General features: G+C 42.3%; 1 protein-coding gene across 3 annotated transcripts in view; it reads left to right on the top strand.

Moving 5' to 3' along the window:
- RARB (retinoic acid receptor beta) overlaps window positions 1-24,565 on the top strand; it is a 506,982-nt gene that overhangs the window by 161,306 nt on the left and 321,111 nt on the right. For all 3 annotated transcript variants that reach the window (XM_075586965.1, XM_075586964.1, XM_075586968.1), the window contains exon 3: window positions 6,708-7,170. In XM_075586965.1, coding sequence (XP_075443080.1) covers window positions 6,993-7,170 — 178 coding nt within the window. In that variant the 5' untranslated portion in view covers window positions 6,708-6,992. The remainder of the gene's footprint in view (window positions 1-6,707; window positions 7,171-24,565) is intronic.

A 24,565-nucleotide genomic window follows, 5' to 3' on the forward strand; every position in this document is an offset into this window, starting at 1 on the left:
TATCCAGAACTGCAGCTCGTTCAAATATTCCAGCAACTAAATGAAGCACAAAAACAGGAACCAGGCTAACATGTTTATTCAAAAACTTAAATGGAAGCAAATAAATGCTTGAATATAAAAAAAATGGTGCTACAGTGGGCTTCTACACACACAGAAAGAGAGAGAGGGAGAGAGAGAGAGAGAGAGAGAGAGAGAGAGAGAGAGAGTGACTGACTGACTGCCAGAGAGACGGACTGACAGAGAGACTGACTGACAGAGAGACTGACTGACAGAGAGACGGACTGACAGAGAGACTGACTGACAGAGAGACTGACTGACAGAGAGACTGACTGACTGAGAGACTGGAGAAAGTGAGGTGAAGTGCACAGCGCTGCAGGCACCCAGACAGAGACAGACTGCGACAACATGAGAGAGGTAACCCTTAATAAAGAAAACTCGCAGAGAGAGGTAAGAGAAAGCCTTAGAGAAAAAAATAGCACCCTGCACACAGAGGAGGAGAGCGAAGCAAGTTACTTTGTTACATAACAAATACACCTTAATCGAGATATAGTGCGACATTAAAAGTTCAAACAAACTACAGAGAAAAAACACAACGCAGACTGTTACAATGAATCGTACATGTGCTTTAATTACATGGATCGTGTAATTTCTGTACAATGGTTTATTCCCTTTTCCAAAAACAGTATGGAGTAGGAATACATATATTTGTCACAAAGGTTTAATACATTTGCTAGCAATGACAAATTCCAAGGACTGTTCATTTATTTGTTTGATTTCTCTACAGTATATATTTTATTTATATATATACAGTATATCTGTGTATTCATTTATTGAACAAACGTTAGCCTTGTGTTGGTGAATATTGTAATTATTGTGGTATAATACCTTATGGTATTGTCTTGCTTATTATATCCGGTGAGTATATTTACGCCATCTTGTGGGTTGTGAACTCCTGCCTCTCTTCAGATTGTGAGTTGGCAAGCCCCTTGCTCCGGCTGTAGGTAGAACCATTACTACATTCAGTCTCCACGATACCATAACTGTGTTTATTGAACATACACCGGCAATCCCACACATACCAGACAGCACAAAGTGTAGCCAGAAGTCTATGGGGCAGGGATGGAAAAAGCCCAGTATTAGGAGTGTGCATATTGGGTCTTGAACCCTGGTTTCTCACTCCCAGCCTGGAGTTCTACCGATCTGCCACTGGGACGGCTGTTCTCTGCCGAGAACTTTCTGAAGGTGGCTGATTGCCTCAATACCAGCACTTGCTTCCTACCTGTAGCCAGCCTTTATAAACCTCCCCTTCCTGTTCCTCCCTACCTGTTTAGTGTGGTTTCCTCAGTAAACAAGAGCATTGTGTCATGTACTGGGCCCTATTTCGACCTTACTGTGTTGCGCCTCTGTTGTCCTAAGGCAGGGGGCCTGTTTCCTGACTATCGTTGTATGCCGCCTACCTGTTTACTGACCATCGCCATTCATTGAGGGGGGTGGGGGATGGGGGGGGGGAATCCTCATCGGAGAACAGGAGGCAGAAGCTGCTTGAGAGCTAGGGGCAGAGCTGACTGGAGGGAGTGAAGCTAGCCAGAGGGGACAGAGCTAGTTGGAGCCCTTCTGTACTCTGCCCACACCTCCCCACAATGCACACTGGCAGGGGAAATGAGGTGTGTGTGGGAGTGTGCCAGTCTTTGTGAGAGAGTGTGTGTATATGTGAAGGCGGTGGAAAGTGTGTGCATGCCTAACAAAGCGCTGACTCTTAAAAATTCTGATTGGCTCCAAAGTATTTTATGTTTTTGTCCACCCCTTCATGGGTATCAAGGCAAAAGTGAGATAAAATCACTGCTCCAGTTGTATCATAGAAAAAAATCCTATTCGTTTCAATGGGATTGTTTTCTTTGATACACACAGTGCAGTTTTTGTTTTGCCCCAGAACTGCATCATTTTTGCCTTGATACATACCGTAGGCCCCTATGTCTGTGTCCTCTGTACATTCTTGATGCATTTTAGGTATGGTATTGCTTCTTTAACATAGCTGCAGGCTGCCAGTATGCAGTCTGCAAGGAGCACTTGAGAAAGCAAAAAAAGTGATACAGGAAAAATAATTGTCAACTTCCTACAGAATCTAAAACACCTTAAAAGGTCCTAATGCCCATTCATTTTCTTGTTGTTTTTGAAGGTTAAGTAGATAAACCAAATATTATGGGTTGTTGACTACTTTCAATTAGAAATAAGGTAATGAACACATGGAAATACATGAGCTTGTCTGTACCTCTCAAAGAACCAGGTGGTGCTTTACTAATTAGACACATTACGGCCCATTTATTTGGCCTTAACCCTTTGGGTGCTCCATGCCGGGTCAGTATCTGGTTCTCGGTCTATGTATTTTATACTAAATAACAGTGAGTTATATACTTTATCTTCAGGCACCTCAGCTATTACAGCTTTAAATTAGATCTTATTTCATGCGCCAGATCTCTCCTGTTTGTACTCTGTTCATAGTGGATTTGAGAACCCCCTACATTATGGCTGCAGAAAGATGATTTCCCCACCAATCACTTAGACACCATTTTATCATATTTGACACTTTAAATTGATAACTTGCACTAACACTTTCTTTCTTTTGCTGCTAGTTTTATGTAGCGCTTTACAGAGACATTCTGCAGACACAGTCCCTGCCCCGTGGAGTTTACAATCTATGTTTTTGGTGCCTGGGGCACAGGGAGATAAGGTGACTTACCCAAGGTCACAAGGAGCTGACACCAGGAATTGAACCAGGTTCCCCTGCTTCAAACTCAGTGCCAGTGTCTTTACTCACTGAGCCGCTCCTTCTCCTCACAAAATAAAGAATTTGGATGCTGTTTTATTAGTTGTGAGACTGCATTTCCCAAGGAAAGTCACGGTTGGACATCTCGACTCCCTCAGGCATGCTGGGAGAGCGAGAGATTCATTTGTGTAGGCGAAGATAAAGAAAGTGAGAGGTAGCTATAATGGACTGGGGAGGTGAGAAAGACAAATGGAACAAATGTGACGTCCTGGTCAAGTGTTTTACAGTAGGTTGATGTACAGTAAGCTGTTCAGGTTTTGGCATATGGAACCATCTATAGGTAGACTTGACATTAGCGCAAAGGAGGAATTAGATTAGACAAGAAGAGGTTTACACAGGCAGTGATGGAGGACAGGCTTTCAACCACAAAATGTGCAGGTTCACACAAAATATCTCATATCTTGTCTCATAATCTCTTTCAGAGATTCCCCAAAAGTTTCAGATTGGTACATTAATGAGCTTGGACAGCTAATACATCAACATGACTGCTTGCTTAGCATTTCTGAGCATACAGTATAGTAGTTGCTGTATTGCCTTTAAAAGGAAAATCCGCTTCCCTTTGTTTGCAGGGCTTAACTTTTTAATTATTGAACCTAACACTGTAATTCACCAACCCCTACTGTTTTTCCAGCTCTTGTTATCTACTGTACTTGTAACATCTACATGCATTTTTAACATTTTGAGGCATCCTGCTGTCATATTGTGCCGTTTTGTCCTTTTGCTGGTTATCAATTGCTTCCTTGCATTGTTCTTCTTGGGTATGTATTCTTAACCTCTGCATAAACTGTTATTGCTATTTAAAAATAAAATGATAGCAGTAAGACCTGATTCGGGAGGAAAACAGCACTCTGCCCTACAAGTCGGCAGTGCATTTTTCCAGCCTGTGTGAGGGTTAAAGCAGCAAAACATGTGAAATTAGCAAAAATAAACAGCCACTATTATCTAATACTACAGAACGTTTTTTTAATTTTTTTATCAGTGCTGTTGTATTAGATAATAGTGACTGTTTCTTTTTGTAATTTTTTTTTTATTCATCTCTTAATCGCATGTTTAATTAGTTGTAATATACTGAAGCATTCTTTGATTTCTGTAGCAGGTTTTAGCAGACTTCCCCAACAGTACAAGATCCTGTTTGTGTAATTTGTTTCCAATGTTCCCTGCAGTTTGAGCTGTAAACTGTAACAATATATAGCGTTACCGTAGTAATATAAGAATACATTGTAGCTGCCGAATTACACTGACTGTGTGATTGGTTGGAACTGAAAGGTGGCACACAATCAAGATTTTTACAGATTTAATTGCCAGTTTAGGTAAGAATGTAGAATTAAACAAACAAAAACAGAAAGGCCAGCGCATCATACAAAATGACACAACATATAGTGCAATACCTCAGTGCTTATCTGCTCATGAAAAAGGGACATTCAGTTAAACCCTTTGGCCAAAAGGTTATAAGCCTGCAGCCACTTCACGGCATGCCCAATCTGCAGGTCCTAACACTATATATTATTATAGTATTATATATTATACATGGTCATGCTTTACATACTGTATTTAAAAGAAGAAGAAAAAAGGGGGAAGGGGTGATGTACTATTGCTGCTTTAATGATGTGGTTTCTGAACACTTATGAGTTCCTGTTATCCCATATGTATAGTAAACTTTGATCACATAAGAGGCAGTTGGCAAGAACACTATTGAGTTTGTGTCATTGTTAAAACGTGCAGATAGAGCGCTCTGAATTTGCCTTTGGAAAAAACACAAAAATTCAAAACAGTCTTAAAAAAAATAAACATCATTCTGTTTTGTTTTTTTGCTTTTACAGCTTATTAGAAGACATAAACCTTGCATGTAATCACATATTTAAACTCTTTTAAAAGTTGTTGAAAGCCTACAGCTTTTGCAATGGACATTCAGAGGGTTACAGTTCAGAAACAAATCCCTGTACAGCAGATAAAGTTGGAGGCCTGTCAACACGATACCGCTACATAAATTACTATTTTATTGTTTAAATGGAAAGAAAGTTCCTTTTTAGTTAAGAAAAAGTCTTATGTAATTGGTGTAGTGAGCATGAAAATGTACATCACAGGACAAGAAAGATTTGAGGTCCTTTTGGGGCAGAGATTCGTTTTGTTGAATTTACTGTATCCGAATGCATGCCCTGGAGTGCAAGGATTTTTATTGTCCTCTAAAGCAGAGATGCGCAAACTGGGGGGCGTGCCCCCAGGGGTACCGCAAGACTTTTTTTGGGGGGGGGGGAGGGCGCAGCTCACTTACCCGCCTTCCATGTCCACTCGTCTCCATGACAACGCGGCATCAAATGACGCCGCGGGCCATGTGTCACATGACCCCGTGGCTTCATTTGACGACCGTTGCTATGGAGACACGCCGTCAACTGACGCTGTGGGTCATAGACGTCACGTCATATGACGCCGAGGTGCGACACGGGGAGAGCAGGCAGGGGGAGCGCAGCGCAGGAAGTTTGCGCACCCCTGCTCTAAAGGTTAATGATTTTTATGGGGTGAGATTTCAGAGATGAGAAAGAACCATGTTCCCGTTAATTTCCTTGCTAAAAATCAGCGTGGCTGAGACTGAAAAAGTGAATCTCTCTGAAGATCAGCGAGACGTGAGAGACGTGGATTGGCCAAATACAGTGTCCATAGAAAGATGTGTATTTTTATTTAACCACTCTTTTGGCATAGCTGCTTATGAGCTTCGAAATACAATGCATGCAGGTAGCCAAGTATATAACCTTAAGTGTCCTTACTTCTAGCTCTGCTAGGATTTAAAAAGAAAATGATAAACAATTTAACCTAAAAAATACCTACTAACTTAAAGAAAGAAGAAAAGAGAAACGTATGCTCCCACAGTGTGATTCTCTAAATGTAATAACGATGCAGTTAAAACAAAGGACTGATGCACTCTCATTGTGTGCAAATACAAACAGCGTATCTGTCAGATGAGTGGTTTAGCCGGGATATTGAAGGGGCTTTCCTCCGGTTTGATCTGACAGATACGCGCTTTTTATTTGCACACAATGTGAGTGCATCAATCCTTTGTTTTAACTGCATCGGTATTACATAGTAACGCATCACTAACATTTTTAAGTATTACATCTAGCGCAGACTTCTTTTCGTCTTTATTCTTGCTTATATCTACTCACTTATCTGTGTCATACCCATGGAATTTAACGATGAAACTTGACTTCCTATTAGATAAGACTGTCAATTTTATACACTCTAAAACCTAACAAATATAAATAAGTTTCCTGTGACTACAGTAATATTAGGAAGAAAAGACAGCATGAAATACATAGCTGTTAAGGCAGGAATGTCTGGTGCCCATAATGTGATCATTTTTCTTTACTTCACATACTGTATCTAGCATATAGAGCTCACCTAGCCTGCTCTTACCACTGAAAACCCAAGGTGCAGAAAACACTTAACTGTGTTGGTCCCAGCATTGGTGGGCTGAAATTGGCCTATGCCATCATCAACTAAACATTCAATAATAGGAATGTCATTGTAATGTGTGGTATTTTAATGACTCGTCTTTATGACTGTGATATTGATGGACATCTATGTTTTCTTTCAAGATCGCACTGAGTAACAGACATTTGCCAACCCAACGGGACGATGTGTGTGTATAGTCCCCTCTTACTAGAAATGGGTTAAAGAAAATGGATGGATTTGTTGGTTTCAAAAGCGAAATCGGCAATTACATTTTCTTTGAAATTAAGCATCTTTGCTTCTACTTTTAGAACTGCCTGTTCATGAACTAATTTTATTACAAAATATATATTTATTTAATGTAACGTTGTTATCTGTACCTGTTATCTTGTGCTATCACTGTTTGAATTTGTTTTCTCTCGTTCTTTCTCTTTTACAGGGTGCACGTTCCTGGAAGGATCTGCTATTAAATACATCATACACATAAAAGAAAATATTCATTGAAAGCACAAAATGAAGCCAGCGATTTTTTAATTTGTAGTGTGATACAGAACAGAAGACCACATTGAAAAAGCTTTGTGCAATCGTTATCTGAATCACTTTCCGATCTAGGTGGAATACTCTATACATTTTTTATTGTATTAACCCGGCATGACAAATAACAGCTGGGGGTAATGCTGCATTATTTTCATAGATGAGCTAATGTATACAATGATATTTTAATATGACAACGAGCAGTCGTACATATCCTGCACCAGCTGTGAATGGACATATGAATCACTATCCAGCCACCCACTATCCATTCCTGTTTCCTCCTGTCATCGGTGGACTTTCACTGCCAGCTCTCCATGGCTTTCAGGGTCATCCTCCAACAAGCGGGTGCAGCACGCCATCTCCAGCTAGTAAGTGCAGCATACACATCCTGCAATGTATCTGTGCAAACACACTCTGCTGAAACTAAAACCATCCAGTAAATCGCTGATGTGTTTATTTGGGCACTTTCCCTGACATTTTTTATATATGTTATAATAAAATATATATTAGATAAGCCAATGCACCGCTCCTGTATCCGAAAAGAAAACACCAGGGGCCATATTTACTATGTGGTACTAAGCCATAAGACCTCTCCACCCGCGACCCGCCGGAAGACACCCATTCATTCACTTGAATGGGCTAGGAGAGATCTTCCAGTTGGCACCGTTTAGTAAATATGGGCCCTTATGTCTAGATTGTGGCTCTGCCTCTCCTTGTCTGTCTGACGTTAAGGTTACCCCATCCTACTAATATAATGGCTGTATCTCTATAGTTCATTATTTTGCTTTCAAACTCTGATCAGCGGTTTCATTCACCTGTTTTCATCTTCCTATAATTCCATATGTGTGGTTTATCCTTTTTATTAAAGGAGCAGTCTTGTAAGAATACAAGTTTTAACTTTTTTTTTTGGAAACAAGAACTTTACCTTGCTCAGTCTTGCTCTTTGGGTAGATGATTAGTAATCTGTAGATTCATATTTTGTGAAATAAATATGGCATATTTAAATATTTTCATCTTGGTTTAAAATGCCAGATTATTCAATTGGCAATGATTTAAAGTGTTCACAAACTATTTTGCTACAGATATGAATATCCTACATGTCTACATCACATACACATGTATAACAAATATTAAAAGGGGTAGTTAAAGTTTTACTCTACCAATTGTATTGGGGCAGAAAAACAGGTCCATACTCTTATATTGTTATTGTTATGTGAATAAAGTATATACGTATACAGGGTCTATGTATTATGGCAATTTTGGAGCGATACTGCGACTGTTATTTAATCTTGTATCAATTTTCCCATGTGTGCACCAGTTTACGCTTTGGTTAGTGTCAGTAAGACAAGTTGCAGAGTAAAGCCGCGCTTGTAGTGCGCGTGACAGCAATGCGACGGGTGACGTCACCCATCACCGTCGCCGCTAGCGAAAGTTGTAATTCGCTTTGCGGCAATGTCGCGGGCGACCAGGTCAGTGATTGGTTCAGAGGCTGTCACATGTGGCGACAGCCTCTGAAAACTCAAATTTGACCGGCTTCCAAATTTTGCCTTCTTTCCGTCGCGTCATGCTTACTATAAGCGCACGCAATGGCGGCAATACATTGATTTTTGGGCGACGTCGCCAGCACTATAATCGCAGCCTTAGTTACATGGTGCAGATATTGTAATGCGAGGTATCAAATCTGCATCTCTCGCTGTACCATGCATTCTCCCTTCATTCTTCGTCACAAAATGTGCCCGGCTTAAAGTGGCTTAACTATGTATTTTAATCATCTTCACCAGATGTAAGACACTTTATTTAATCTTTACTGTCCTCTGAAAAATGGAGCGCTGCTTCAAAACTCATTTCTCTCTACTTTACATAGGAAGTTTTTTATTAAACTGTTATAGCGCCTATCGGGGCACTAGCACACGGAAATGGGAGTTTCCATGCAGTAGTATCCCGATTGGACAAGAGAGAGATCCTATTTTACTTGAGTCCCAAGTGCTGTAGAGTATATATCCCCTCAAGCCTTGGAACAACATGTGGAGAAACACATGTTTTCAAACGGGTGCACAATTGAGATACCTGGGAGATGCTATATGCTAATAGGAGTCATTACACTATACTTTGCATATCCTATTAGGATGTACGGCTAACACAAGGCAGTGCTAACTTAGCATGGCGTTACCCCATTTCTTTTTTTTTCTTTTTTCCAAAAATTTTTATTAGGCATTTAGATAATTCACAGTATGCATGAAACAAACGATAATACAGCCTAATACAGATTTTCTCCTTTTGTTGGTTAGAGAAACCGGAAATAAAAGAGGAAAGCTCACCGCTCCCCTGACCCTCCAGGGGCTATGTGGGGAGCGCGAGTATGGAAACAGAGAGTAAGAGTGGGAATAGGAAGGGGAGGGTGGGAGGGGGTGGGGGGGATACCCATTGCTTCCCGTGTCCTCAGTCTATTTTCATTGGTGCCCCTGACCTGGTTTTCCTTTCTCTCTCTCTCTCTTTTTTTTTTTCCATATGTGGATTAGTGGCGTAGAGGTGCCATATGGGATAGCCACGGATCCCATGTTTTGTTAAAGGAGTCAGTGGATCTTTTCAAGAAGGCAGATAGTTTCTCCATATTCATCACCTCTTGCACCCTATTTTTTACCGTTTGTTTTGAGGGGGGAGACACCTTCTTCCAGGCGGCTGCCACCGCACATCTAGCCGCTGTAAGAATTAAGGAGATTAATTTACTTGTTGGTCGGTCCAAATTTTCTAAGGGCCTGGCCAACAGGTAGGTCAACGGGTCAATAGGGATTTTGAGGTCTGTGACCTCCTCTATTAATTTTTGTATTGTTCCCCAATATTTTTGAATTTCCGGACATGTCCACCAAATATGGGCCATGTCCCCCTTCTGACCGCAACCTCTCCAGCATAAATCGGACGCCTGGGGGTAAATTTGATTTATTCTAACTGGGGTAAGATACCAGCGAAACAGTATTTTATATATGTTTTCTTTGATTGTGGTACATATGGAAGTTCCTGAGGCATTTTCCCAAATTCTTTCCCAATCCTCTCGGTCTATAACTATTTCCAATTCTGCTGCCCAAGCGTTACCCCATTTCTAATGAGATAACTAATGGTAGTCGTTTTTGCATATAATTATCTTTGTGGATTGGCGTTTGTAATGCTGTGCTCACCACAAACAAGGCGGGACCCCGATACTGAATGGGTGTAAACGCCAGCCACAGGGGCACGTCTGGAGTGCGGAAGGTCAGGCAGCCGGGTCAGGATTGGAGAGAGTAGAATTGTCAGGTACTTGCCGAGGTCTGAGGTAGGAGCCAGTAGAATGGTCAGTGTCCGTTTAGCCGTGGTCAGGGGTTGGAGCCAGTAGGAGCGTAGAGGTCCGTATGCCATGGTCAGGATTGGAGAGATGCGGAAGGTCAGAGGAAAGCCGGGTCGGTAAGACAGAAGTGCGGAGTCCAAAGTAATAGCCGGGTCGGTACGCAGGAGGTCAATCTAAAACAAGGAGCTAGGAGACAAGGCAAGGCAGGACAAGGAACCAGGAAGTGAGATTACAGCGCTAACTGGAACTATGCTCAGCCAAAGTGCAAGTGGCACAGGTGAGCATATATGGGAGAGCATGACCAATGAGAGAGGGGGGCGAAGTGGAGGCGCGGCCTCCGCGGAGACACGGATAGAAGGAGAGACATAGGAGACAGGTGGGCATAATAAAGAGAGTTGACACGCAGCTTGAGAGCGGTGCACACACGTGTCATGTGTGCGCGACGCGCGACGTTGATGCGCGTTGTAAGCGGGAGCAGAGCCAGACTCCGCGAAGTCAGAAAAAATCATTCGGGAGCACACACGGCCTGTAAGGACAGCGGGGTTGCGCGAGCCATCAGGTAAGGAGGGAGTGCGCCACGGGGGACGCGCTCCCCGATTCCTTAGAGCGTTGACCTCAGGGAACACAACGCCCATTGCTGATTTGGATAACATGACGTTATGAGCCCTGACTTAACAGTGCTTTGAGGATCTGTGCCTAAAACCCTATATGCATTTTCTGAATGAACTAATCAAAGAATACACCCAATGATTTGGTTTTAAAGGTCCCCACGTTAAGGATAGCACTGTAGTAACTGATGCTTAAAAAGCACATACAGTAGGCCCACACCATTCGATGAACAGAATGGAATAGAATGCTGCAGCAAGGACTCAATGTACTGAGCTGGAAGTCACAACACACATTCATACCAGCAGCAACCTGAGCAACAGGCTGAAAATGTGGATTGAATCTGTCAGAGGGATTTATTTCAGACAGATCCAAGTCAGATCCACCTAAAATGTCTTATCTACTTTACTATTAAAGTTTCCACTGATCTCTCAATTTTATAATTTTTCCAGTTATCACTGGGGTTTTTTTATAACTCTTGTTTCCTCTTCCACAACTACTACGTGTGCTCTAACTGTAATTATTATTATTATTATTATTAATAAAGGATTTTTCCTCCATTTTATAGCTATCCTGTAGCTGACTGTAATAATGTGTTCTCTTTATTGTGAGTTTTCATCTTCTGCTCTTTTTGAAGTGAACCTTATCATGCAGCACGTCACAATGTAGGCTGCGCTTATAGTGCCGACGACGTGACGGTCAGGTTACGGCCGCTGGAAAAATCAAATAGAGATAACTTCCAGCGATCGCGACCAAACCGTCGCTCTGTCGCATCGCGCTTAATATAAGCGCAGCCTTACTCAGCAGAAAAATAAGCCACAAACATCAATTTCAGATGTGAAATGTTAAGGTTCAAATTGAAACATTTAGTACCTGGGTTTGCTTAGCTAAATAATGCATTATGTTGCTTTTCTTTACTCATGTAATTTTGCTGTAATGAAATTTAAACTGTATGAAAAATGCTAAAAAAAAAAAAAAAAAAGTACTTAAATAGCACCAGATTTATCAAAGGCAAAAATTCCCCTCCCAAATGGGGGTTATTTATCTGAAATACGTGGGCAAAACCGAAGCAAAAAAACTGCACCAGATTTATCAACGAAAAAAAACCCAGTGGGACTTAATTTGTTGTAGATTTGTTTTTTGTTCTATTTTTGCAGCAGAGAGACTTGGACACTTAGCTCCTGTCCAGCAGTTTGGAAAACGTTGGTACATAACCCTCAGTGTGCTGGTATTAAAGTGTTATGGCAAATCCTACTACCGGTTTCATTTCTTTTTAGTAGATGCACACAATCTCACAGATCTCCCATGCAATAGTGGACCTGACCATCCCTAATGTGACCCCCCCATGGACAGCATGACACTGGCACTTAAACAAATCTCTGCTCTGTGTCTCCGATATCCTTTTGCAGTTAGAGGACATCAAATTCTTCTTTGAATCACATTATTCCAAGACATTGCCTGCCCAACTATTTTGGAATCGCACAAGATATTTATTAGAGGCTCGTTTATCAAGATCACCTCACATAGGAAAAGATGCGGTCTTAAAAAATTGGAAGATCTCTCAGCTAAGTTGGCTAACTTGGAGGGTGAGCATAAATCTAGACCATCAGAATCCATTCTTGCTGGCCTGATCAAGCTCCGAGGTTGAGCTTAATTTATTGTTATCAGACAAAACAGAACAAGCCATGCATTGAACCTCTCAAAAATACTATGAGAGGGGCAATAAGGTCCACACCATGCTGGATAGAAAGCTGCACAACACACACTCCTTAATTGTGTTTTAACACATGAACCCACTGAGATAATAGCTCAATTTAAAGGCTTACCAGGCCCTCCATGACGGCAAGAAGGTTGACCTGCAAAAGTCCATCCTGATCATCCTAAACGCCTTTTAACAACTTGTGTCGGCTCCCGAGACTAAGGTCGGATCACTTAGCCAAACTGAATGAGCCATTTTAAGAGGAAGAGCTTACATCACCCATTAAAGATCTAAAAAAAACACGAAAACCCGGGCCCAGATGACCTGTCCATTGCTTATTATAAACAATTTGCGAGTCTTCTAATTCCCTACCTTGGTATACTTTTCAATACATTTTTAAAATGTGAATTTATACCAGAACACATGGCGTCGGCCAACATTGTGTTTATTCTCAAAAAGGGCAAGGATCCCTTCAACTGCACCAGTTACCCTCCGATTTCTCTATGATTAATTCTGACACAACTCTATGCCAAAATTCTGGCCAATCGGCTCAACGAATTCATGAGCTGGCTTGTTCATCACGTCCAGGTGGGGTTAATTCCCTCCAGACATGCCCCAAATAATGTTAGACATGTTGATCTGATTCATAAAGCTCACATACCATGTATTCCAGAAATTGGCCTCTCTAAATGCCGAAAAGGCATTTGATAGGCTTGACTGGAACTACCTTTTCGCTGTCCTAACACACATGGGTTTTTCAGGTACCTTTCTCTAAGGGGTACGGACCTCGTATGTGTACTCTACAGCAGCGCTGCGCAATCTTTCCTGCTCTCGCCTCTCCCCTCCTCACGTGACGTCACATTACCCAAATGACGCCGCGTTGCCATGACGACGCAGCGCCGAAGAGAAGGTAAGTTAGTTGCAGAGGCCTCACGCAATCCCCTGGCATTAATTTAAATGCCTTGGGGGAAGAGCGCGTGGCCCCTGCAACCGCCCGTGACCCCCCTGAATAATTTTGCTCCCCCGAGTTTGCGCACCGCTGCTCTATGGCCAAGGTTAAAGGGCCTAGGCTCCTCTCTAATCAAATCTACAGTGGTGTGAAAAAGAAAGTACACCCTCTTTGAATTCTATGGTTTTACATATCAGGACTTAATGACAATCATCTGTTCCTTAGCAGGTCTTACAATTAGGTAAATACAACCTCAGATGAACAACAACACATGACATATTACACTGTCATGATTTATTTAACAAAAATAAAGCCAAAATGGAGAAGCTATTTGTGAAAAACTAAGTACACCCTTACTGCTTCCATAGGAATTAAGATGCTAGGTAGCAGACAGGTGCTGCTAATCAAATGCCCTTGATTAATTGATCATCAGCAAGTGTGAAGACCTCTATAAAAGCCGACGTTTTAGCAGTTTGCTGGTCTGGAGCATTCAGGTGTGTTAACACAATGAATACAAAAAGGATGGGGGAGCACAATAGTTGGAAACAGGCAGTGTTGTAGAACTGGTAATCGCTTTTAAAATAAAGTAGTTATATCCTGAGTGAGTGTGGTAGCTCAGGTGTCTTATGTCTAATTTGAAGGATAGACACACATGGGTTCGTATGTATTGGTGAAAGAGTAGAATAAAAGTAAATACAACTTACACGGCCTTGTGTAAGCCCAATCTCATCAAGGTTTCTTTTGGAATCCCGTGTGCTTCTGGTGAGGCTTTTCTTCTTGCGGTGTGGGTTCTTCTTCTTGGAGTATAGGTTGCTTGCTTCGTTGGTTCAGAGTGCCGCTCCAGGAGGATTTCTGATTTCTTTTCCTGCCAGCTCTGATCCATCTGTAACAGCAGCTGGTTCAGAGCTCCTCTGGGGCTGAGTCTGCCATGGGATTCCAATTAGGCAATTTTGATACAACTCTGTCACCTCTTTCTAGTGTGTCATTGCTGCTACTGCAGGTTAGTGGCTCACACAAAACACAGAAATGATACTTTATGCACAAGCATAAATTGGGCACCTCCTCTGTCCACATACAGGAGTGACGGCTCAGAGAGCCTCTGGGAGGGGGAGGTGTGTGTGTCCTCCTTGGGTCCCAGAAGGAGTAAGCTGAGTGCTCGCACAATGCTAAGGAGGAAAGACATCAGCAATGATCTTAGAGAAGCAATTGTTGCTGCCCATCAATCTGGGAAGGGTTATAAGGCCATTTCCAAACAATTTAAAGTCCATCATTCTACAGTGAGAAAGATTATTCAAAAGTGGAAAACATTCAAGACAGTTGCCAATCTTCCCAGGAGTGTACGTCCCAGCAAATTCACCCCAAGGTCAGACCGTGCAATGCTTAGGGAAATTGCAAAAAACCCAAGAGTTACATCTCAGACTCTACAGGCCTCACTCAGTTAGCATGTTAAATGTTAAAGTTCATGACAGTACAAATAGAAAAGACTGAACAAGTATGGTATGTTTGGAAGGGTTGCCAGGAGAAAGCCTCTTCTCTCTAAAAAGAACATGGCAGCATGGCTTAGGTTTGCATAGTTGCATCTGAACAAACCACAAGACTTCTGGAACAATGTCCTTTGGACAGACGAGACCAAAGTGGAGATGTTTGGCCATAATGCACAGCGCCACGTTTGGCGAAAACCAAACACAGCATATTAGCACAAACACCTCATACCAACTGTCAAGCACGGTGGTGGAAGGGTGATGATTTGGGCTTGTTTTGCAGCAACAGAACCTGGTAATCTTGCAGTCATTGAGTCGACTATGAACTCCTCTGTATACCAAAGTATTCTAGAGTCAAATGTGAGGCCATCTGTCCGACAGCTAAAGCTTGGCCGAAATTGGGTCATGCAACAGGACAATGATCCCAAGCACACCAGCAAATCTACAACAGAATGGCTGAAAAAGAAAAGAATCAAGGTGTTGCAATGGCCCAGTCAAAGTTCAGACCTCAACCCGATTGAAATGCTATGGCTGGACCTTAAGAGAGCTGTACATATACAAATGCTCAGAAACCTCAATGAACTGATGCAACGTTGTAAAGAAGAGTGGGCCAAAATTCTTCAACAACGATGTGAGAGACTGATAAAGTCATACAGAAAACGATTACTTCAAGTTATTGCTGCTAAAGGTGGTGCTGCAAGCTATTGAATCATAAGGTAAACTTAGTTTTTCACACATGGCTTCTCCATTTTGGCTTTATTTTTGTTAAATAAATCATGACACCGTGTAATATGTCATGTGTTGTTGTTCATCTAAGGCTGTATTTACCTAATTTTAAGACCTGCGAAGGAACAGATGATTGTTATTATGTCCTGATATGTAAAAGCATAGAATTCAAAGAGGGCGTACTTGCTTTTTCACACAACCAGTATGAGTTAACTGTAAGCTCACCTAAGGAACGATAACAAGCAATTTAACAATGTAATTTTCTCTCAAGTAGATGTAATCATTCTAGCAAAAACAAGTTCTTCCAATACGGCTATGTATGAATGTTTATTCCCTGCAAAGCGAGGAGGTGCAAAACACAGCACTAGAAACAATCTAACAACTGAGGGGTTTTATTTGCCCAAGTTTTGCAGCTTGGAAAACACCCCAAAGTGTTCAGATCATTTACTAATGTTAACTGTGCTTTACAGTTGGTGTGGATATTTATTTCTCCCTGAGTAGCTCCAAAATGTTAGGCTCTTTTTTTACCTGAGTACTATTGTGGCTTTTTTGTTAATAATAATTATTAAAAAAAAAAAAAAAAAATAGATTAGCACCTGATAGCAGAATAGTCAATATTACCCACTAAAATACCACATTTCTTTTTAAAATCAAGAACAAAATGCATTTGTTAACTTTCCTTGCACTGTTCTAGATAGTATGAATAAGAGGTGTATAATAGTAATCAAGGGGTTTTGTCGAAAACCAGTCTGGAACTGGTGAAATAGCCCCACAGATGGTTCTCACAGGGAGTATATGTTGATGCATGACCCTAGGTGTTGGGTTGAAATTGTCTGCTGTTCCTGGAGCATATGCATGATGTTTAGTCTTTATATGATTAATGGCTCATACAATGTTGTTAATGTCAATACAAGGCCATATGGATTTTTTTTTTTTTTTAAATCAATATGAAACTATACTACATGACCTTTCATGGTTTCATATTGACTGCTACATAATGAAAGAAGAATGTCAACTTCAGGTATTACCTATATCTTTCAATCCCTTGTCAACTACAAAAGATAGAAACCCCCTATCTGTAAAGTCAAGTTCCATCAGTGAGTCCAATATAAGATACGTATTTCCCAAGTAGAAATATCTTCACTTTAGCGCAGTCTTGGCAATTTATTGGATGCACCACAAATTGAAAGAAAATATTGCACAACGATACACAAGAAATGATACTTGTCATTTTAATATGACAACACATTTGAAGAAAAGACTTGTGAATTCTTTAAAGTTTGTGTACAACTATGGCCCAGATTCAATGTGCTGTGAAGCCTCTTCTCCGTGGCAGGGAGTTAAGAGTTATATTCACTTTAATGAATTAGGGCCAACGTCTGGGAAGAACTATGTTTACCATGCAGAAATACACTGCACTTTAAGGAAGCAGTTCCTCCTTTTTTTTTTTGTCCCCATATTTTTTTTACAGATAGGGAATTGGGGCTCCCCAGGAACTGAACGCCACCTTTTTCAGCTTCGGTGACCTCCCGGTTCAAGTTATAATTACCAGTGAAGTTACCGGGTTTAAATCTCCCTCGGGGTGGGGGGGGAGGGGGGAGAAACATACTTTCGGACATATTTGGGGTCAATAGGAAGCTACAGTACGACATCATCGGATGCGGTTTCCTATTGGACAGCCATTTAAAAGCCCTCTAAAAACCAGGACGTAATAGCAGTAACTTTACCAGTAAGTATCTCAGGAACTGAAGGGTCCCGGAGCTGAGAATAGTGTCGTTCAGCTCTGAAAGGCGCCGCGGTGCCAATCCTGTAAATAAAAAGGGAGGTTAGTTGGTGCGGATTGCTCCTTTAACATGTATTTCAAGTTTACAGCGCCTCCACCATTTCTATTCCCCTGTAGAAGCACTCCTGAATCACATGCTAAAGCAAGCCGAGCAAAAGCTACTGTATATGTATGCTCTATTTTAATGACTATATCACTGTTTCATTTTAATTGCCAGTGCACCAAATATTTACCTTTCTGTGGTGGTCGGTATGAAGAACATGAAATAGTCCTTTGTGCTGAGTAATGCAAATAATGGAGATTTAGGAGCTACTTAGTCTTACATTTCTATATTCTGTGTACACATTGACCACTTTGAAGTGTGTGTGTGTGTGTGTGTGTGTGTGTGTGTGTGTGTGTGTGTGTGTGTGTGTGTGTGTGTGTGTGTGTGTGTGTGTGTGTGTATAGTTACACTTTGTTCAAAGTGATGGATGTGTTCACAGAATATAGAAATGTGTATCTATATATATATATATAGTTTGGAAGCTTCAAAAACATAATTTTAGATAATTTACATAATTTTTGGTTTTTATTCTGAAGAATAAGACATGAATTCACTGAAATGATTACTTATGAATCTCATAATTAGATCAATACGAATGGTGTTAATTTGCTGCTCTTTGATTTGTCCTCTTGGGATATACAGTACTGAAGTCTTTAATGAGCTGGTGATCCTTTTACTGCTTTAAATAAGATTTATTTTTTATAGGCTTGAAAGGTCGTTTTTTTTTTAGTGGTAATTTCGCGTAATTGGTGACATTTCATCACATTTTAATCTTTTTTATTTCTTTCGCGAAAAACCTGCAAATTTCGTACATTTTGCGAAGTTTTGCAAACCTTTCACATATTTCTTTTCATAACCTTGTAGCTCACGGTTAGGGTTTTCTGCACAATAATTATTACTAATGTTTGAAATATGAATTTGTATGTACAGGCAGTCCTCGGTTATCCGACACAATGCGTTACTCAAAATGGCGTTGGATAGCGAAACGTCTTAAAGCGGAACACGTTTCCCATAGGAACACTGTTTAAATGAAAGGTTCCGTTCCTGAAGGCATTTTTAACACTAAAATACACCAAATATTTTACACAGGCAATAAGATGCGCAGCACACACATAAATTATATAGTGTATATACTGTATTTTATATATAATACTAGCTGATATACCCGGCGTTGCCCGGAGGCCGTGAGGGGGGGTGTGAAAGGCAGGGGGTGGCGTGAAAGGCAGGGGGTGGCGTGAAAGGCAGGGGGGGCGTGAAAGGCAGGGGTGGGTTTTGTGAAAGGCAGGGGGGGGCGTGAAAGGCAGGGGGGGGGGCGTGAAAGGCAGGGGGGGGGTGTGAAAGGCAGGGGGGGGGCGTGAAAGGCAGGGGGGGGCGTGAAAGGCAGGGGGGGCGTGAAAGGCAGGGGGGGGCGTGAAAGGCAGGGGGGGGGGCGTGAAAGGCGGGGGGGGGCTTGAAAGGCGGGGGGGGCGTGAAAGGCGGGGGGGGGCGTGAAAGGCGGGGGGGGGCGTGAAAGGCGGGGGGGGGCGTGAAAGGCGGGGGGGGCGTGAAAGGAAACACAGTGTGAGACACACACAGAGTGTCACACACACACACACAGTGTCACACACACACACACAGTGTCACACACACACACACAGTGTCACACACACACACACACAGTGTCACACACACACACACACACACAGTGTCACACACACACACACACACACACACACACACACACACACAGTGTCACACACACACACAGTGTCACACACACACACAGTGTCACACACACACACACACGTCACCTAGAGCGACACACACGCGACACCTACCTGTACTTCAGGCCGCCGCCATCTTCTCACTCGGCGCCGCGAGGGAAGTACTTCCGGCCGCCGCCATCTTCTGACTCGGCGCCGCCGCCGCCATCTTAGGCGCATCGCGAGGGAGGAAGGGGGTCCGTTGCCTGTTCCCCCGCCGGGGATGGAGATGAGGGGAGCGGGAGCGCCGGGAGAGGTGAGCGGAGGGGGTGTAATGTGCGCGCGTGTGCACAGGGACATCTCACTCGGCGCCGCCGCCATCTTAGGCGCATCGCGAGGGAGGAAGGGGGTCCGCTGCGCGGGGATGGAGATGAGGCGCCGCGAGGTCCGCTACCTGTTCCCCCGCCGGGGATGGAGATGAGGGGAGCGGGAGCGCCGGGAGAGGTGAGCGGAGGGGGTGTAATGTGCGCGCGTGTGCACAGGGACATCTTCTCACTCGGCGCCGCCGCCATCTTAGGCGCATCGCGAGGGAGGAAGGGGGTCCGCTGCGCGGGGATGGAGATGAGGCGCCGCGAGGTCCGCTGCCTGTTCCCCCGCCGGGGATGGAGATGAGGGGAGCGGGAGCGCCGGGAGAGGTGAGCGGAGGGGGTGTAATGTGCGCGCGTGTGCACAGGGACATCTCACTCGGCGCCGCCGCCATCTTAGGCGCATCGCGAGGGAGGAAGGGGGTCCGCTGCGCGGGGATGGAGATGAGGCGCCGTGAGGTCCGCTGCCTGTTCCCCCGCCGGGGATGGAGATGAGGGGAGCGGGAGCGCCGGGAGAGGTGAGCATAGGGGGTGTGTGTGTGTACACAGGGGTGACCAGGGCTGAGAGTGTGTGTGTGTGTGTGTGTGTACAGGTTGTTGTTTCACAGGGGTGACTGTGAATGTGTGTGTACACAGGGGTGACAGTGTGTGTGTGTGTGTACAGGGTTGAGTGTGAGTGTGTGTAGTGTTGAGCGTGACACTGAGTGTGTGAGTGTGAGGGGGTGACTGTGTACCAAGGAGTCCTCAGAGGTTCTGGGCGTGTGGTGTGACTGCAAGTGTGTGAGAGTGAAGGAGATGATGTCACAGTGGGGCGTACCTCTTGGCCAATGAGTCACGGACCAATCAGATTCACCGCAGATAGCACTAACCTCACTAACCATTCGATTTTATATATTAAGATAACATAATATACAATATAATAATATATTATATAGTATAATATAATATTATATAATATTTATATTATATACACATAAACAACGTTGCAAAGCGTCGTAAGAGCGTTGGATAAGCCGTTTTGGCGTTGTAAAAATGAACATAGGTATACATTGCCTAGCGTTGGATAAGCCATTCGTTGTAAAGCGAAGCGTTGTAAAACGAGGACTGCCTATATGTGCTATGTATATCCCAAGCTAATGTGCTAAATTATCATCACATTTTAACACTCTAGCGAGTCTGGTGGGACAATGTCTGTAGTGCTGATTTGCATATATCAATGCAGTGATTTATTTCCCCTCCACAAGTAGTACATTTCTGGTTTGAGAAGTACTTTTCTCAAAATTGATGAGACCTGGAAACCTTACAAATCTTCTTTATCTGACTACAGTGAATTCTCTAACGAATGGGAGTGATCTGCTCAATATCTGTTAATTCCCTGCGTGTTTGAAGATGGATCTTACAAATGTTTTCCCTTATGCCAATAAATGCTCTGCGATATGGACATTGTATAACTGCTGTTCAGTAGTTTTGCTTATCCTGGAAAGACACAGTAGGAAAGGCTTGCTGTGCAATCTGTGTGTGAGGTTTCCTTGGGCATTATTCTTTAGTCATGGCAATGCAGTAGCTGCAGTCCAGCCAATGGTTGGCCGTCTTATTTTCTGATGGCACAAATATAACATTCGTAGTATTGTATTGTATGTCTTTATTTATATAGCGCCATAAATGTACATAGCGCTTCACAGCAGTAATACATGTCATATAAATAACAAATAATATAAATAACAGATCATGGGAATAAGTGCTTCAGACATACTGTAAAAGTAACATTAAGGAAGGAGTCCCTGCTCCGAGGAGCTTACAATCTAATTGGTAGGTAGGGAGAACGTACAGAGACAGTAGGAGGGAATTCTAGTAAGTGCGTCTGCAGGGGGCCAAGCTTTATGTATCATGTGTCCATGATTATCCAGTGCTATTCATATGCTTCTTTAAGCAGATGTGTCTTAAGGTGGGTCTTAAAGGTGGATAGCGAGGGGGCTAGTCGGGTATTGAGGGGAAGGGCATTCCAGAGGTGTGGGGCAGAAAGTGAGAAAGGTTTAAGGCGGGAGAGAGCTTTAGATACAAAGGGGGTAGAAAGAAGACATCCTTGAGAAGAACGCAAGAGTCGGGATGGTGCATAGCGAGAAATTAGGGCTGAGATGTAAGGAGGGGCAGAAGAATGTAAAGCTTTAAAAGTGAGCAGGAGAATTGAGTGTGAGATACGGGATTTAATCGGAAGCCAGGAGAGGGATTTCAGGAGGGGAGATTTAGGAAACAGTAAAGTGATTCTGGCAGCAGCGTTGGCATTCTTCTGCTATTGCTTCTCTATTTATGATTACGCTACTTCTCTGGAACTTCCAAGTGAAAAAGGATTTTTTTTAAATTGAAGTTTAAATTTTTTTTATATATATATATATATATATATATATATATATATACTAGCTGAGAGACCCCCTATTCCATAGCTTCTTTGCATACCCAGTTAATCAACCCCACACTGATGAGACCCATTAAGGTCGAAACAGCTGTCTGTGGGTGGTTTTCTGGGTATGCACCTTAACCCTGGCTGTGCTCAAAGCTGTGACCATGCAGCAAGCTTAAGCCTATAGGGAACCATGTTAAAAATGGTTTTTGAAGCAAAAAGTGGCACTGTGCGCTCATTTGCATGTCATTTCCCAGAATCCCTTGCTGCAGTGGAAGTGCTGTATGCTGGGTGATAATGGTGAAAGGTGGGGTTGCAGACCTGCCTAAGACATGCAGATGAGCATACAGTTGCATTTGCATATATATATATATAGCTATATATAGTGCTTCCACTGTGTGCTCATTTGCTTGTCATTTCCCAGAATCCCTTGCTGCAGTGGAAGCACTGTATGCTAGGTGATAATGGTGAAAGGCAGGCTCGCAGACCTGTCTAAGACATGTGAATGTGCTCACAAGTAATAAAAAAAAAATAGGCCGCACTCAAAACAGCAAGCGTGTATTAAATGGTGCAATGTGGAACATGGAGAAACCCTACTTCTTCCACAACAATAGATACAGAACAATGTTCCCAGCACTCATAAAAGACAAATGGAAAAAGGTATAAGCCAAATTGATTTAATGAAGAAAAGAACACAAAACCCCAGGGGGTATAGGTCAAATTGCAAAAAGCGTATAAGCAACAAGGGTAAATGGGTAAATTGGAGAAAACGGGAATGGGAAAGATGGAAAGAAAAACAAACTGGGGTGGGAAAAGAGAATGGAAGGAGGAGAGGGTGGGGGAGGGGGATGCAAACAAAAGGTGATGCAGGGGAAGGGGGGCAACGTTTCGTGGTTAAGAACCCTTCTTCAGACCCACTCCCAAAGGTAATAGGTGTCCAATGGTACTTCCCTTTATTCCCTGTAAAAACTCCCTATATGATTGTGATAAACGTAAATAAAGTCAATCCAAACGGATAATGTGAAAAAGAGTCCAGCACCTGAAAATGCACATAAACCATGCTCTGTAAAAGCTTACACACACACATTCCCAGCACGCTCTAACTCCAACATCACCACATTATATATATATATATATATATATATATATATATATATATATATATATATATATATATATATATATATATATATATATATATATATATATATATATATATATATATATATATATATATATATATATAATACTGAGTTAAGTTATGGTGAGTAAAAAAAGTGACAAAAACCCTCCACAGGAAAGCAAATATGCAAATATAGCTGTATGCTCATCTGCATGTCTTAGGCAGGTCTGCAACCCCGCCTTTCCCCATTATCACCCAGCATACACCACTTCCACTGCAGCAAGGGATTCTGGGAAATGACATGCAAATGAGCACACAGTGTCACTTTTTGCCTCAATAACCATTTTTAACATGGTTCCCTATAGGCTTAAGCTTGCTGCATGGTCACAGCTTTGAGCACAGCCAGGGTTAAGGTGCATACCCAGAAAACCACCCACAGACAGCTGTTTCGACCTTGATGGGTCTCATCAGTGTGGGGTTGATTTTACTGGGAATGCAAGAGAGGCTTATGGGATAGGCCAAACCATAATACTGAGTTAAGTTATGGTGAGTAAAAAAAGTGACAAAAACCCTCCACAGGAAAGCAAATATGCAAATATAGCTGTATGCTCATCTGCATGTCTTAGGCAGGTCTGCAACCCCGCCTTTCCCCATTATCACCCAGCATACAGCACTTCCACTGCAGCAAGGGATTCTGGGAAATGACATGCAAATGAGCACACCATAATACTGAGTTAAGTTATGGTGAGTAAAAAAAGTGACAAAAACCCTCCACAGGAAAGCAAATATGCAAATATAGCTGTATGCAGCTGGTTGCAGACCTGCCTAAGACATGCAGATGAGCATACAGCTATATTTGCATATATATATATATATATATATATATATATATATAGCATATGAACCAGCCCAAAGACCAGTAAAGAGACAGCAACCAGCAAGGAGTAATCCAAAATAAATTGTATTAAAACAATAGTTACACGATAGCCATCGTTTCGGTCCCAGAGGGAGACCTTCCTCAGGGCTGTGCAGGTCTCCCTGTGGGACCGAAACATTGGCTATCATGTAAGTATTGTTTTAATACAATTTATTTTGGATTACTCCTTGCTGGTTGCTGTCTCTTTACTGGTCTTTGGGCTGGTTCATATGCTGTGTGGATTTCTATGGGATTAGCAACTGCCTTTTGCCATACATCAGTGTGCTGACTGTTTTTTTGCTTTTATATATATATGTCAATAAGATTGCTACTGAGCGTGGCAAATGTATACAAACAAAAGACAGGGGTGCCCAAAACTACATCCAATTGACAAAACATAAAGTAATAAGTATCAAGTTTAAACACTTGCAGTGAATAAACATTCATACATAGCCGTATTGGAAGAATTTGTTTTTGCTAGAATGATTGTCCTTGAGAGAAAATTACATTATTAAATTGCTTGTTATCGTTCCTTAGGTGAGCTTACATTAACTCATACTGGTATATATACAGTTGTGTGAAAAAGCAACTACACCCTCTTTGAATTCTATGGTTTTACATATCAGGACATAATAACAATCATCTGTTCCTTAGCAGGTCTTAAAATTAGGTA

Source organism: Ascaphus truei, chromosome 2, assembly GCF_040206685.1.
Source record: "Ascaphus truei isolate aAscTru1 chromosome 2, aAscTru1.hap1, whole genome shotgun sequence".
NCBI lineage: Eukaryota > Metazoa > Chordata > Amphibia > Anura > Ascaphidae > Ascaphus > Ascaphus truei.